Source organism: Octodon degus, unplaced genomic scaffold, assembly GCF_000260255.1.
Source record: "Octodon degus isolate 3935 unplaced genomic scaffold, OctDeg1.0 scaffold00002, whole genome shotgun sequence".
Taxonomy (NCBI): domain Eukaryota; kingdom Metazoa; phylum Chordata; class Mammalia; order Rodentia; family Octodontidae; genus Octodon; species Octodon degus.
Window position 1 is genome coordinate 4,565,668 of NW_004524578.1, and position 15,014 is coordinate 4,580,681.

Sequence of the window (15,014 nt, forward strand, 5' to 3'; positions counted from 1 at the left end):
GGCCGCGCGCAGAGCGCACAGCCGAGCGGGGCAGCGCAGGGCCCGGACGCCCAGGCGGGCGCCTCAGTGTCCCCAGCGGGATCACTTGGAGATGCTGTCTTGATTACTTTTCTCTCTTTGCTGGGACAAAATACCCGACATCCAAACTTCAGGAAGGTTTGTTTATTTAGCTCACAGTTGCTCCAAGGCCTGGTGTCGTGGCAGGGGGCAGCAGTCCAAGGCGGCAGAAGACAGCAAAGGCAGCTAGAGCAGGGCGAGGGGGCTCTTTCCCTCCCTTATACTGTAAGCTCCCCTAACCCCCAGGGCAGGTGAAGCGCCCACAGTCTCCTGCCCTCCTCTGCGCAGGCTCAGGCTGTGGACAAAGTGAGGACCCCGGCCTCCCCCTCCCCACGCTGAGTCACTTGGCTAAACTTCTGCACCTCCCAAATGACACGCTCTATCAACTCCTGCCCGTGCACCAGCTCACGCCTCCTGTCCTAAGGGATGCAGACCCTCGTGGCCCTGCAGACTCCAGGACCTTCCGGCCTTCGGCCTTCGCGAGGCCCTGTCCCCTGCAGCTTTGGTGACCTGCTCTCTCCCCTGGGGCAGGCACAGCGATGCGATTTCACAGCGGCTTTCACACTGTGCCCTACTAGAGCTACGCTGGCAGATTTGTCTCCAGTTCTTTAGGGAGCAGTACGGACATATATGTATTACTCAGGTTAACAGTCTGCAAACTGTACCTTCATCCTACGAATTTACTAGAGATGTATGCAAAGATACTGCTGTCTGGCCAATCATACATATACAATTTTATTTTTGAGACCTAAAATAGAACTCTCTCGCTCAGGCTAGGTTCCAACCCAGCTGAAGTGCACCTTTTGCTTCAGCCTCGCAGAGTGCAGAAATTCAGGTAGCGCTGCAGCCCGCGTGCCCACCCAGGAAACAGAATCCTGTTCAGAAAAAGCATTTTCCAGGCAGGGCCAGCACTCATGGCTTCTCTGATGAAATGTCACCTCTCCAGTACTCCCAGGACTCACGCAAGGCCTCGCCAGGTCCTCCCAGCCATTTCACAAAATCATCGCGAGCGACCGCAGTGCCCTAACGCGACCCAGAGGACACCTGAGGCCCTGGGTACTTGGAACCCTCCTTGGGTCCTCAGTTGACAATGGCAGCTCTGCTGTGGTCCCAGGATGCCGCTTCTCCGCCTCTCCCACCACCCACGGTGGGCACAGCTGTGCAGTCCTGCAAGGGCAACAATCAGAGCGACACAGAAAAGTCCCCAATAATTTGCAGGGTGTGGTGTCTGCAGGGGTGAGCAAGCCCCGCGACCGCCGTGGAGTCTCGAGGGCGCCATCCCGCCACCTAGCGCCACTGGGAGGAAGCACATACAGTGTGCCAGGCCCCACAGGAGGGACCAGGGGAAGCCACTGCACTCTGCAGGCCAAGTCTTAACTTGCTTTCCTTAAAGCAGCTTAGGCGTTGGCTAGGAAGTGCGCCCAGGTAGAAAATATCTAGAATATTCAACACACGAATGACCTGTTTTGAAACTGTCTGTATCCCAGCATTTAGCTCTACCCCTTAGGTGTTACAGCACACGGGAGTGTGTTACAGGGCAGTTAAGATTCCTCGCCAGTTCTTTTCCCCTTGCTGATACAAGGTCTACTTTCTTCGGTTCACATTCACCTCAGGCCTTCTGGAATCTGGGGTGGGACATGGGAAGCCACGTCTCTCTCTGAACTAACAGTTGTGCTTTCAGGGGGCACAGTGGAGTCGGGTAACTTTGGGTTGTTCGTCTTCATCTGAGTAGACAGTTTCCTTAGCTATTCCTCCCTGGAAAAAGTTTAAACACCCCTCACTATCCATGGTCAGGCACAAGCCATGGCATGGCTAGGAACAAGGAGGAGAACCACTGGAAAGGCCTCTTCCAGGACAGAAGAGCTAGGACCTCCCAGAGACACAGCTCTGGAGGGCGTTCCACCTCACACGCTCAGGAGGGCACCCATGCACACTGGCACGCCCACGTGTGTCTGCTTCCTCAGGATTATTCCCTTCAGGAAGTCATGTTCTAGTAAGCAGAACACAGCGAAATGTCATTTTCCTACAATTTTGTCTGGTCACATTTAGATTGGGAAATGAGTTGGCCCCCAGTACATTAATACACACGGAAATGCCTATTTTGATCCAGGCTCAGCACCAACTCCCAGCTCGGTGACAGGCTTCTAAGTTAAGTGCAAGCACCTCGATTGCCACAGAGGAAAGTGACCCTTGTGCTCATAGCAGGGGGATGCAGCGTCTTCCCTTAATTCCCATTTTGTGTACTCAAATTCTTATCACTTTTTAATCAAGAGTCTTGGGTAGCTTAGCCAACACCTTAAACTCAGGCCATAGGACCTCAGAACTCTGGGGATGTCCTCTGCCTCATCAAAACCAAAAGCCAACAAAATGGGCTTTACACTCAAAGGACTCAGTGTGATTGATCAAAGAAATATAATTTGATTTACGGCATTGATACTGCTTTATTACAGGCCATATTGTACAGTGGGTCTCGGAAGGAGGAAAGCTTGCCATGGAATTGAAATGGGTTTGGTCAATGAAAAAATCCAATGAAAACACATTTCTCAAATATCCAATTTTATTTTATCACTGTTGAACACAATCTGCAGTTGGGATCAGAATTCCCAGTCTGATATTTTTTAAACAATACCACAGGGGTAAACCTTAAAAGAAGTGAAATCTAACATTATATAGATTTTCATTTCTAAATACATTATATTACAGAAGGTTAAATATACCACCTCTGTGTACTTACACCTATAAAAGACGAATTCGCTCTACCAATTATAAATAATGTAGCATTTCATATTAAAGACATTATTGTACAGTGAAAGAATAGGGACCCTCTACAGTACTACAATGGAGGTTAGTGTCTATAGCTTCTTGGGATACCGAAATTCAGTGTACGAAATCAAATTCTGTTGAACAAGTTATTATTAGGAGTGTAAGTAATATGTGTTCACTAGTGGTGACAAGAAAGTGAATTGTATATGTCACGTCTGACAAGGGTGATGGCATACACACCTAACTCTCCTTGCATACACACTTGTTCTGACATAGACCTTTATGCTGTTATTGCCCTCCAACTCAGCTTTCAAGCTTGCACACCATTTATCCAGGAATGGACGGGTTTAGCAAAAGTAACTGAGTAACACAACTGAAATTTGGTTTTCCTTTTAAAGCTATCTGGGAATAAGCTCAGTTTTCCAAGTTAAAATACGCAATTGCACATCATTTTGGATACACAAAAGAGAAAAAGAATATTTCCTAACATGCTAGTGAAATACCCAGGTCACTTGGGTGTGGATCTAGTTTCTCCATGGAATCTGGAAATTATTTGTTAACTAATAATAATAAAGTAGGACTTTTTTTTTTTTAAAAAAAGGGGTGAATTGAAACAGCAGTCTTCCCAGGTATGTACATTTTACTAATCTGAATGGACCATGGTCCTGGAGAAAAGGACAAGGATGGAGGCTTATTGTAAACCATTATTCAACCTGATAAAATACATCACTTAAAAAAGTGAATCATGGTACTGATTTTCCAAATGCAGCGCTAGCTATCTTTGGATTGGTGGTGTTGTTGTTTTACCAGAACAGTTGGTCCTCAGCAGCTGTGGTGATACTAACAGTCTCGTGCCTTAGAAAGTACCTTGAGTAATATGGGCCATCACAGTTTTAGAGTAAGCTCTTTGGGACATCAATTTGGTCACAGTGCAAAGGCAGTACTAGTCTCAAAGTGAGACCCATAGTCAATGTCAACATGTTATGTCCTCCTCCAAAACCCACACTTGTGCATGCCCAAGGCTTCTGATGCCCTTGCCCAATACGTGCACCCCCAAATCTCCCCATGTCACATCCTCAAAATCCTTTTCTTTCATTTTAATTTAGTACTAATCTTGTCCTTTGGAATCATCCCCCCATCCTCAGAACAAAGAGGAACTGTGTGCACATGTGACCATAGGAGACGGCGAGTACAGGGACTGTGGGTCACACAGGGGGCGTGTTCCAAATTCTCACCGCAGTTGGATTCAGCAGAGCATCCTGAAGCCACTGCTGGACACTTCAATAGCATTTCTTGCTAACAGAGCCCTGAGTATCTTCACTGTCTCTCTCACCAGGTCTAAAGGCAAAATCAGAAATGGCCCATGGCTCCCTCCCAGGTGAAGCTGCAGTTTCACATGCAACATACGAGCGTCCAGAGTTAGGTCAATAAAACAGCAGTGTGAGATGAAAATAAAAACCCTTTGGCTCTAGTAGACTGAAAGTAGCTGGAAGAGAGTGTCCCAGGAAGGTCAGTACTGTAGTTATTCCCTCCAGCAAGTTTGATCTGCCAAGGGAGCCGTCTGTGTTCAAGGGAAGAGCGCCTTTGCTTCAGGGGCTTTTGTCCTCAAGCTTGATGGTGACAGTTTTCACTTCTGTGTATTCAGCCAGGGCATATTCGCCTCTGTGAGGACAGAGAAGAGGAAAATTGAGACTGAGCATGTCCACTTACAGCGCTGGGGACACTCTTCTGGTGCCTGCTGATTCTTTGGGGTTTGGAGTTTATGGAAAAGGGAAAAATGTGACGCCCTTCTAGAGGAACAGCCAGGGTTGAGATGTCATTAGTAATTTTATGTAAATGAAAGGTAAGTTTAAATATCAAGTTTTTGGTGTGTGACAATTTTGAATAATTGACTAAGAGCGTCAGCTCCAAACTTGATAGAAATGCAGATGGCCAGGGCTTACCCAGACCTATGTGGCATCAAAGGGTCCATGTCTCACTGCCCTGAACCTGTCAATTAAGGTTCTGGGTGGAATTTAAGTGACTCATCAGTTGCTCTTAAAATTTCAAGATTATCCTGGATCCCCAGTTCGTTTGTTTATTCTTTCTTTCTTTTCTTTTTCTTTTTTTTTTCTTTTTTGTATTTTACGGAACGGTCTACAGGATGTTCAGGGTCTCACTACTAGATCAGACTGGTAGTGATCTGCCTGTTTACAGCCTCCCAAGAGCTGGGATTATAGTCGCATGTCACCATGCCCAGTCTTAATTGCTGTCTCAGCACGCCACAGGGGGTGAGGCCAGCACAGCAGGCCCAGGGCTCGAACCCCCAGCTCTGTGCTTGCCTGCAGGTACTTTAATCCACTGAGCTATTTGTTCTCCCCCCCACCCCCCGTGTCTTAAAAGTAGAAAAAGAAGACTGGGCTTGGTGATGCACGCCTGTAATCCCAGTGCTTGGGAGGCTGAAAACAGGAGGGTCACTATGAGTCCGTTCTGTGTAGTGAGACCTTGTGGACTCTGTACATGCATTAAAAAAAATAAAAGTAGAAAAAGAAGGCAGCAGAGTTTGAATAGAATGAGATTCCGGAGATATTCCACAGTGCCAGTCATGCAGATAGAGAAAGGTCGTCAGCCACAGAATGAGCTGCAGAAGCCACAGAGAACCTTCTTCTGCACCCACCTCCCCAGCAGAGTGTGGTCCTGCCAACGGTCTCCATCTTAGCTCAGGAGACCCCGGTCAGAACTTATCCTACAGCACTACGGTATATGCATTTTGTGTAGCCCACTAATTTTGTGGCAATTTGGCACAGTGGAAAAGGCACATGCTCAGCGGATCCAAAACCTCAGGTGACTCTGATGCCTGTTCCAGTTGGAGATACCATTAGGGCAGCGCTGTGTAGGGTTGTCAAGGCGGACACCTTCCCCCAGCCTCATGGGAGATGTGGGACAGTCACCCCCTCCTCGTGGTTCTACCAATTAAAGATAATTCACATGGAACACCTGCCATGTGCAAAGCCAAAATGAGTGGTGGAAAGCAATATCCTTATTTTATTAATAATGTGTCGCTGAGGCATTTGGGTGGTTTCCTAAAACCACCTACGGACAGTTTAAGAGCCCATGATAATAATGAGAAAATCATTTTGTAATCTTTTCTAGACATAACACAAAACAGCAAAGCCACAAGCAGAATACTAAATTCAACTTTTGTAGAACAGATAATCCATTAAAAAAAAACTCCAAGGGACAAGCTGAAAATAATTCACAACCCTGTGAGATTGCAGTGTAGTGTACAAAGAGTTCTCAAAACCAACAGGGAGAGCGCAAGCGGCCAGATGGAAGGTTAACAAAGGGGCAGAGTCAGTGTGCAGAAAAAAGAAGTGCGAATTCCAGTCAGTGTAAAAGGGGTGCTCAGTCTCTTAGAACTAGTGACCCGTAAAGCAAAAACAGTGGTGAGCCTACTTTTCATGGGGTAGTTTGTTCAATTTTTAGAATTCATTCTGAAAATAGCCTCCTACAAATACACAAAGATTTATACAGGAAAGTATAACAGAAAAGTATACCACCATGGAAAGTGTACAGCATGGCTCAAAATAGCAAAACTACTTGAAAGGAACAACCTTGGATTATAAGAGGGTACTGCTAAAATGGAGAGAATATCCAAAACTCATTCTTACGTGAAAGAGTCCATTTTGATTTAACTAAAAATCAGAAAAGAACACACTTGTCTACACCTATTGTATGCAGAGAAAATGCAAAAAAGTTTCAAAAGTAAATAAATGTTACATTATAAAAACTCAAGGTTGCTAATGACCAACTTAATAAAAGTAGCAAAGTGAATAGTGAAACCCTATTGAATTAGTGTAGGACTAGTAAGATCAGAATTAAAATCACTCTTGTAAGAGTAACTCTAGGGTTACCCTTCTTTCTATTTCCATAGTTGCCTTAGTTCAAGTTCTCTCTGTTCCTATGCAACCAGTGCAGTATCTCCTAGCCGGGTTCTTGTGCCATCTCCTCTCTCCTTGGCACTGAAGGCCAACTAACAGCCCAACCTCTCTCCCAATAAATCTTGTCAAACCATCAGGGGAGCTGGGTGTGGCGGTACATGCCTGTCATACTGCAATGCTGGGACTGGGACACAGGAACATCACAAATTGAAGTCTAGCCTGGGCAACTCAGCAAGACCCTGCCTTAAAAAAAAAAAAAAAAGTCTGGAGATGTAGCTCAGTACACAAGCCCTGGATTCTAGCCCTAGTACTGGGGGATATAAAGAATACAGAGGAGAGACGGACTGTCAACTGTGCTGTGTGTTCTAAGCCTAATCACACCTACAGCATCAGGGATGCCCAATAAATATTTACCAAGTAAATGAAGAGATGAATGAAAAGTGAATGAATATTGGTTACCTCTAGCAAATGGGACTGAAGGTCAGAGAAGGCCTTGACCTTCCACACATTTCTACAGTGTGGATATACTGGTTGCTGTCCTTTAGTACAAAGCAAAACAGAAAACTAGGAAGAAAAGCACCCAGGAGGAAGAGAGGCTGGGCCCAGAAACAGGCCCAGAAGGGAGGGTCACGGGTAGGAGGCCCAGGGGCGGGGAAATCCATGGAATTCACCTAGTGATGCTCCGGTAGCCCAAAGGGGAACTTCTTACAACATGAAGACAACAGTCTGAGACAAAAGAAAGTGGAAATTGGTTTTTAAGACAGTTTCCTTATGAACTATTTTATAATGCTTTATAAAAAGTCTTGAGAAAATATATGCCAAAGTTCCAAAAAACAGACATTCCAAAAAGTCCCCTGCTGGCAAACCAGCAACCGGCTCTGAGCCAGTCAAGGGGATGCTGAGGGCCGCAGACACTGCGGGGGGGGTGGAAAGGGGGCTGGGTGAGGAAAGCCACCCGCGAGTCGTCAGTGGGAGTGCGTGCAAGGCAGGAGTCAGGAGACTGCCCTCCCCCGACGCCTTCCCGCAGCTTCTGCACCCAGACATTCGCTTTGGGGCCCGGGATCCGCCTTCATGCCTGGCCTCTGGATGAGGACCATGTGCGTCTGGGTTCCCTGGACCTGGTGACCTCACTGACTGAAGGCGGCAGATCTGAGGAAACGAAGGACCACACAGGCGCTGGCAGCTTCATTCTGTTACGGACAGCTAAGTTAGGTAGAATGTTCTAGGCAGTGAGAGCGCTGGGGCCTCCAGGGAGTCAAACAAAGATGAAACCCCACTCCAGACACAGCAACCAGAAGTGGGCCTCAAGATACAGTGACAGAACCAGGGGCTAGGGATTTGGCTCAGCGGTAGAATGCTTGCCTAGCAAGCTGGAAGCCCTGGGTTCGGTCCTTGGCACCAAAAACAAACAACAAACCTCCCCTAAAAAACAATTCAAGCAAAAAAAAAAAAATATTACAGTAAAAACAACGAAAGGACCACATCTACATACTCCTCAAGAAGTGAGATAAGTGACAACACCGGATCTAGAGAGGCATGCCTCCCCCCAGGGGGCAACCAAGACTTGAGACTCCTCACCTAACTGAGCAGTTCTCTGATCTTTCCACACTTGCTCACTGTCTCACTGGCTTCTCCATTGAATCCGTATAACCAAGTGGCTACACTGGCAATCTTATTGGCTGATCACAGCTCTAACCCACACCACTGTTCCCGTGTGGCTTTTGCTCTATAAAATTTCCCTATAGAGTGGGGTCCCTGGGCTACCGATTTGGGACCCCTCCTGCCCCTCTGACAGGAGCATTCTATGCCTTCAGTAAATACCTTCCTACTCTTAACCTCCATTGTTCCTAGAATTCCTTCCTCAATTTTTAGAGAACATGAACTTGTCAGATCAGACATCTAACAGGTAGGGAGTTATATGTCCCTTATTTCATACGTGGAGATTTTGATATCATCCCTGTAATGATTCCAGGTGACTTATAAAAGTGGCCTCTGTTTAGCAAGGCTCTGTGCTGTTGGAGGGCGGGGATGGGGTCCAAGGACGAGGCTGCCATGGCTCATTTCCAGCTATTGGTCACAAGCTCCCTAGGCTGTGTGCTCATTGGCGAGTAGTAGCTGCCCCTCAAAGACTGTCACAAGAAGGACGGGAGCTAACATGCAGAGGCTTTCACAGAGCCTGCTGGTGTCTGGGCTCAGCAAGTGCTGCGGGAGGAGGACCCTGGAGGACAGGCAGGGCTAAGAGGTAATGGAGCTGAGGCTCAGAGGATGCAGACACAAATGCGCACAGGCCACCAGGGGGAGGAAAGAGGCTTCCGCAGAGCCTTCAAGGCCACACATTTACCCACGTTCCCAGAAAGGGAAATCAGTCATAGGAGTGAAGAGGAGGCCAACAGACGCCAGTCACTGTGAGGTGCAGAGGGCTCTGGGGCATGTCGGGGTGGACTACAAAGAAGGGTGAGGAGGTGTGTGCAGCCTGCACCACGCAGCCTGGCCAAGAGCAGCCACTTGGGGGCAGGGCCTACCTCTCTTCCTTCACAACATCTTTAAGACTGTAAGGGGAGCCACCAAAGTTTCCAGCAAGGCCTACCTGAGGGGCAGCGTTTCGTCGGTACCTGCTAGAAGATGTGCAAACAAGTACAAGGTAGAGTGTCTGTGTACCCATGACACAGACAGCTTAAAGACAAGGAAGAGCATGAGCGCTCAGAAACAGCCCAACAACAGCCCTGGGGCATCATCCCAGGTGGTTCTCTGGGAACCATAAGCCTGCAAAATGTTTGTCCACAAAGGCTCATAAAACCCCACACAGCACTGTGAAGGACATGGAGAAGAAGCCAGGGTCCAGCCGGAAAGCACAGGGTCTTCGCCCCCAGGGTGCTCCATCCAGTGCCGGCCTGGCCCAGATGCTAGCAGCCCATCCATGAATCCCACACGTGGGGCCACGGAGGCCCAGTGACAGGAGGTGCCTTAGGTCTCCTGAAGAAGCATCAGGAAGGAAGCTCAGTTGCCCATGTGTGTCCCTGGCTCTGTTTCCCTGTGCTTTCCGGCTGGACTCTGGCTTCTTCCCCATGTCCTTTACGGTGCTGTGCAGGGTTTTATGAGCCTTTGTGGACAAACATCTTACAGGTTTACTGTTCCCAGAGAACCACCTGGGACGATGCCTCAGGGTTATTGCTGGGCTGTTTCCCTGCAGCGAGTGGGGACCCGAACAGCGAGTGACAGCCTACCTCTGGCAAAAGGGCACCTTTTCAGTGCTGTGTCCTCACTCCTCTAGCCCGTAGCAAAGATCTACTGAAGGTACCTGGTGTACGGGTGCTGGGCAGGGCATGAAGCTGAGTCTGGAAGTGGGATCTAGGCCCAAGGGAAGGCAGGCTGAGGATGGGGGTGGAAGCTCAGAGTAGGGACAGGAAGAGAGCAGGCAGCCTGAGGAGGCCCTGGGGGAAAGGGTCCACAGCCCCCGTGAGGTGACAGCGCTGGACAGGGCAGAGGCATGGGGGATCCTCGGGCAGCTCTGGAAGAGCTCTAATCCCTGAACTGCAAATGTAGCGTAGCTCTCACAAAGCCGCCAGCAGGCCTGGAGAGACAGAAACACTTACAGTTCCCTGCCGTTGCCCGACATCTTAAAGCCACCAAACGGAGCCTGTGCGTAGAGGGCATTGTAGCAGTTGATCCTAGAAAACAAAAGTGAAAACATGCTCACAATTCCCTGGAGAAGACCCAGCTGAATCCTGCTGGCTCCAGGGATCAGATGCTGAAGCACAAGGCCTAAACTATGGCCTTTTGATAAACATTCAATAGAAATCTGGGACCAGAATTGTGGAAAAAATTAAGTTTATGATCCGAGGCGCCACAGTAATCATAATACAGGGCTCTCTTACCTTCTGCTGTCTAATTCTCTATGACAGAAACTAAAATCTGAACCTACTTGTCTAGAGCTTCTCATTAAGATAGGGATGGAATGAGAGGGCAAGAGCAAAAGAAGAGAAAATATTAGGTATGGGACAATAGCCCTGAAGCGACAGAGATCGGACCTGCATGGTGGCCTGCCTCCTCCGCCATGTGACCCTACCCCTGCTGTTCAACTTCTCTGAGCCTCCATCCTTTCATCTTCCAGTGAGCATGACAATATGCAATCTGCAGAATGCTGCTGAGGCGGAGACTCTGATGCACACACTGCAGACGCACGTGCACTGAGTTTGGGTCAGAACCAGAAGCAAAGCCAGAGGGGCCGAGCAGCCCAGCGGGCCAAGAGCTCACACTCTGCACCCTGGGCTTTCACAAACAGCCAGCCCTTTAGGACCAAGCTCTGGTCCTCCGGCTCAACCAGCCTGCACAGAACACATTTGGAGGAGTGATTGCACTGAACAGGTACAGGATTTCTTCTCTACAGCTCCCCAAGTAATGGAGCGCAGAAACACCTCACATAGCATCCATCATGTTGTAAGTGTTCTAAGTCACTGAAAGGTAGCTAAAGTACCCACGCCCGAGTTCTGTGTGCATACTGTGGTATTTTACCTAAGGGGCGTGGGGACCTATGAATGGAGTCTCCAGGGGCCCTGGAGTCAGTCCCTGGGACATCAAGGGAGCAGAACACCACTTGTTACCCAGCCAGTTACCCAGCCTCTGTGTTCTGCTCTCTGCCCCTGTGAAGCGAGGTGCTTAACACCACAGGGTGGCATTAGGTGGTCATGAGGATCCCACAAAGCGCTCGAAGAGTGGGTGGCATGCAACATCCGATTAAGAAATGTGTTAATGGAAGATTCCAAAGCTGGTAAGAGAGCAAGTCAGAGTGAGACAAAACTCTACTCACCAGACTGTCCCCGACTCCAGCGCGGAAGCCAGCTTCAGGGCTTTGTCGAGGTCCTTTGTGAACACAGCTGCCGTGAGTCCATAGTCAGTGTTATTCGCTCTTTTTATCACTTCTTCAATGGTTTTGAACTTTAGTATGGGCTGCACTGGTCCAAAAATCTATCATTAATCACAAGAACAGCAGTGAGAAGTGTGTTGGGTGGACATGAAGGCTCAGAGTGGGTGTTTCTGTGGTTTTTTGCCTTTCACATATACCCAGAGCCCACGTGTGCGGGACGACAATGACTGGGTGAGAAAGATCACCGAACTTTTTTTTTTTTTTTTTTAATCTGTGTGATGGTTGAAATTTGAAAGGCAGAATTAAAATGAAAAAAAAAGAAAGAAAGAAAAACAACAACAAGAACAACAACAACAACAACAACAAAAAACACAACCCAACTATAAACTACACTGTGTTTCCCATCCCTTGCTGTCAATAGGGTTTCTGAGAACATCAGCCTGAGAGCGCTGGGGAGAACCATCTGAGGATACCAAGAAGGCAAAACTTCTGGGTAATGTTTTGGAATGTTGCCTCCGAAGGCATTCACAGGTAGGGCTGTAGAACGGTGCACTCTGACCCCCGGGTCTTTTGCACCTACCAGGACAAAAGAACCAGGTCTTCCCTGCTTTCCTTTTGGGTGTTAAACTGTGAACCCACGGGACATGGAAACTTGTCAGAGCATGCTCAGTGGTGCCTCCCAGGACCTAACCACCCAGCCCTGGGCTCTTGTCTTACAAATCCCGGGGCAGGGCGGGAGGGCTGACGGGAAATAGCTTCCATCTGCTTCACAGTAGACTTGATAGACAAAGGTCAATTTATACTCTCAGGAGGTCTCCTTAATTTGCATGATTCGCAAGGACACCCATGATGGAAAACACAATAAGAATCCTAGCTGTGACACATTTTTGAGTATTTCTCTTTTAAGGTGACCCTGAGGGGACTGAGGCTATCCCTGGTGTGAACCCAGAGCTTGATCCCTGGCACAGCCCACTGGGAGCCACGGCTCTCTATGCCCTGCTGTATGATGAACTCAGGGAAGGGAGTCCTGCCCCCAGAGACCGGGAGAAAGCAGTGGAAATGGCGCCCTGAACTAACTTTGTGCAGTCGCTGGGGTTTACCAAAGACTCGTGGTGAGACGGTGCTCCTGTGGACCCCCAGGGATAGGGGAAACACTACACAGAAAAAGAAAGCCCACCCTACGAAGACTTCTGGGTTCCCTGGTCTCTAGGGGACAGCATTTTGGAGGGTCCTTGGGCCACAGCTTTGGCTGCAGCCATACCTACCTCCTCCTTGGCAATCCGCATGTTATCGGTAACCTCCGAGAAGACCGTGGGTTTGATGAAGAGTCCCCGGTCTTCCATGGCCGAGCCTCCACATTCCAGCGTGGCCCCTTCTTTCTTCCCACTCTCAATCAGCTCAAGGATTTTGTCAAACTGTTTTTGATCAATCTGCAAAATGTGGAAGGAAGCATGGTCAACTTCCTGGGCCAACGGCTGCCAGGAGGCAATTTTCAGCAGCCTTCCCCAGCACCGTTGGTCACCCTGCCTTGTGTGTGCTTGCCGAGTCCTACATCGTGGAATGAGTGTGTCCTGAGGCAGATATTCCTCAGATGCACAGATCTGGCTTCTCTGAGGAGGAAAGGCAAGGGAGGACAAGCTATGCTCACTCTCGCCAGGACTGGGGTTCATTCCTGTGTTTGATTCTATTTTCCGAGCTGAGATGCCAGTCCAAGATGTACCAGGAAGTGGTCACATTCTTTGCTCTCTCAGTTCTTTGCATCCTGCTAGGATTGTTGCATTTAGCAAATAAAGGTGCAAGATGGCTACCTAACCTTGAATCTCAGGAGAATAACATGATTTTGAGCATATGTATATCCCAAGTACTATATGAGATACACTCTATGCTACAAATGCCATCATTGTCTATCTGAAATGTAAGTCTAACAGTGTCCTGTATTTTAGCCGCACCTGGCACCCTGGCTCCATGGATTGGAGGAAACAAGGAGGAAAGGAGAACTGGAGTTCTCCTTTCATAGTTCTGAGGGGAACTGAGCAGGAAAGTGGGTCACCTTGAGGGACTTGAGCCAGTGGGGGGGTCAGATCATCAGAAAGGCTCTATCTTTGCTACCTTGCCTGGGGGTCTCCCTGGCTGGACTGTGCCCTGTACTACAGCCTCATACCTAGTTGGGGGAAAACTGTTCAGTCTCCCCTTTAGGAGACTGCTGACTGGCACAGTGTGCTTTCTGGCCGCTCTCCCAGCCTCCCTCTTACAATCGTGGGAGCCCTGTCCTTTACCATGCCCTGTTGGCAGTGCTCCTCCTCTGGGTGGGGGGGGGGAGAAGAGACAGAGCTTTAATAAGGCTTACTGTCACCGTGACTTTTAGACAGGAGGGCTGGTTTAATTTTAATCATATAAAAAATAGTAAGCAAATCTCATTGGTGCATTTGGATGACTGTATGTCCCTGAGACACAGGCTGGCTTTCTTGGAAGGGGAGGGTCCAAACCACGTATGTCACTTGACCGATCAACCCATGGTCCACAGATCCAATTTAGCCAATCCATGTCTTATACCTTATTCCAAGACAAGTCTAAATAGATCAAAGATGTAACCCTGACAAATGAAACCATAACATTCCTTTATGGGGGAGACTGCTCTTACAAACTTGTCTTCTCTATGACTTAAAGTATGGAAGACAAAAAAAAAAAAAAAGTTAATGCATTTGAAAATGCTTTTAAAAAAGGGTGGGTGATATAGCTTAGTGGTAGAATGCCCATTCACATGTGTGAGACCAGGTGTTCAATTCCCAGAAGAAGAAAGGAAAAAATAAAAGAGGTAGTCATGTAGCAAAGTCACCATAAGCAAAGTCATAGGGCAAAGCGACCCACTGAAAACCTATTAATGAATCATATCGAAAACTAATCTTCGCAGTATGTACTAAAGCATCTTAGAAGTGACAAGAAAAGTGACCAACAGTATAAGAGGAAATCACGAAAAGCCAATATTCATTTGATTGAAAAAGAAACACAAATGTCTTTTAAGCATAAGATAATGTATTCTATCTTCAACACCTAGGAAGGTAGAATGTATATTACAATTAAATGATATCATTTTAAACTCTCAGATGAAAAAGAATTCATATTCTGTTGATAATGCTGGAGAAACAGACAACCTATACAATGCTGCTAGGAACATAGTATAAATTAGTTCATCCTCTATGACAGGCATCCCTAACCTATGGCCTTTCTCCAGTACCATGCGTCCCTAACCTATGGCCTTTCTCCAGTACCATGCACACTAACCTATGGCCTTTCTCCAGTACCATGCGTCCCTAACCTATGGCCTTTCTCCAGTACCATGCGTCCCTAACCTATGGCCTTTCACCAGTACCATGCGTCCCTAGCCTATGGCCTTTCTCCAGTACCATGCG

At 47.9% G+C, this 15,014-nt stretch overlaps 1 protein-coding gene across 1 annotated transcript in view; it reads right to left on the reverse strand.

Annotated features, from left to right (window-relative positions):
- Window positions 1-2,600: 2,600 nt before the first annotated feature.
- Window positions 2,601-15,014, reverse strand: part of Aldh1a3 (aldehyde dehydrogenase 1 family member A3) — a 36,876-nt gene continuing 24,462 nt past the window's right edge. The window contains exons 10-13 of the mRNA XM_004623249.3: window positions 12,870-13,034; window positions 11,548-11,705; window positions 10,334-10,408; window positions 2,601-4,482 (exon numbers count right to left, since the gene is read on the reverse strand). Coding sequence (XP_004623306.1) covers window positions 4,410-4,482; window positions 10,334-10,408; window positions 11,548-11,705; window positions 12,870-13,034 — 471 coding nt within the window. The 3' untranslated portion in view covers window positions 2,601-4,409. The remainder of the gene's footprint in view (window positions 4,483-10,333; window positions 10,409-11,547; window positions 11,706-12,869; window positions 13,035-15,014) is intronic.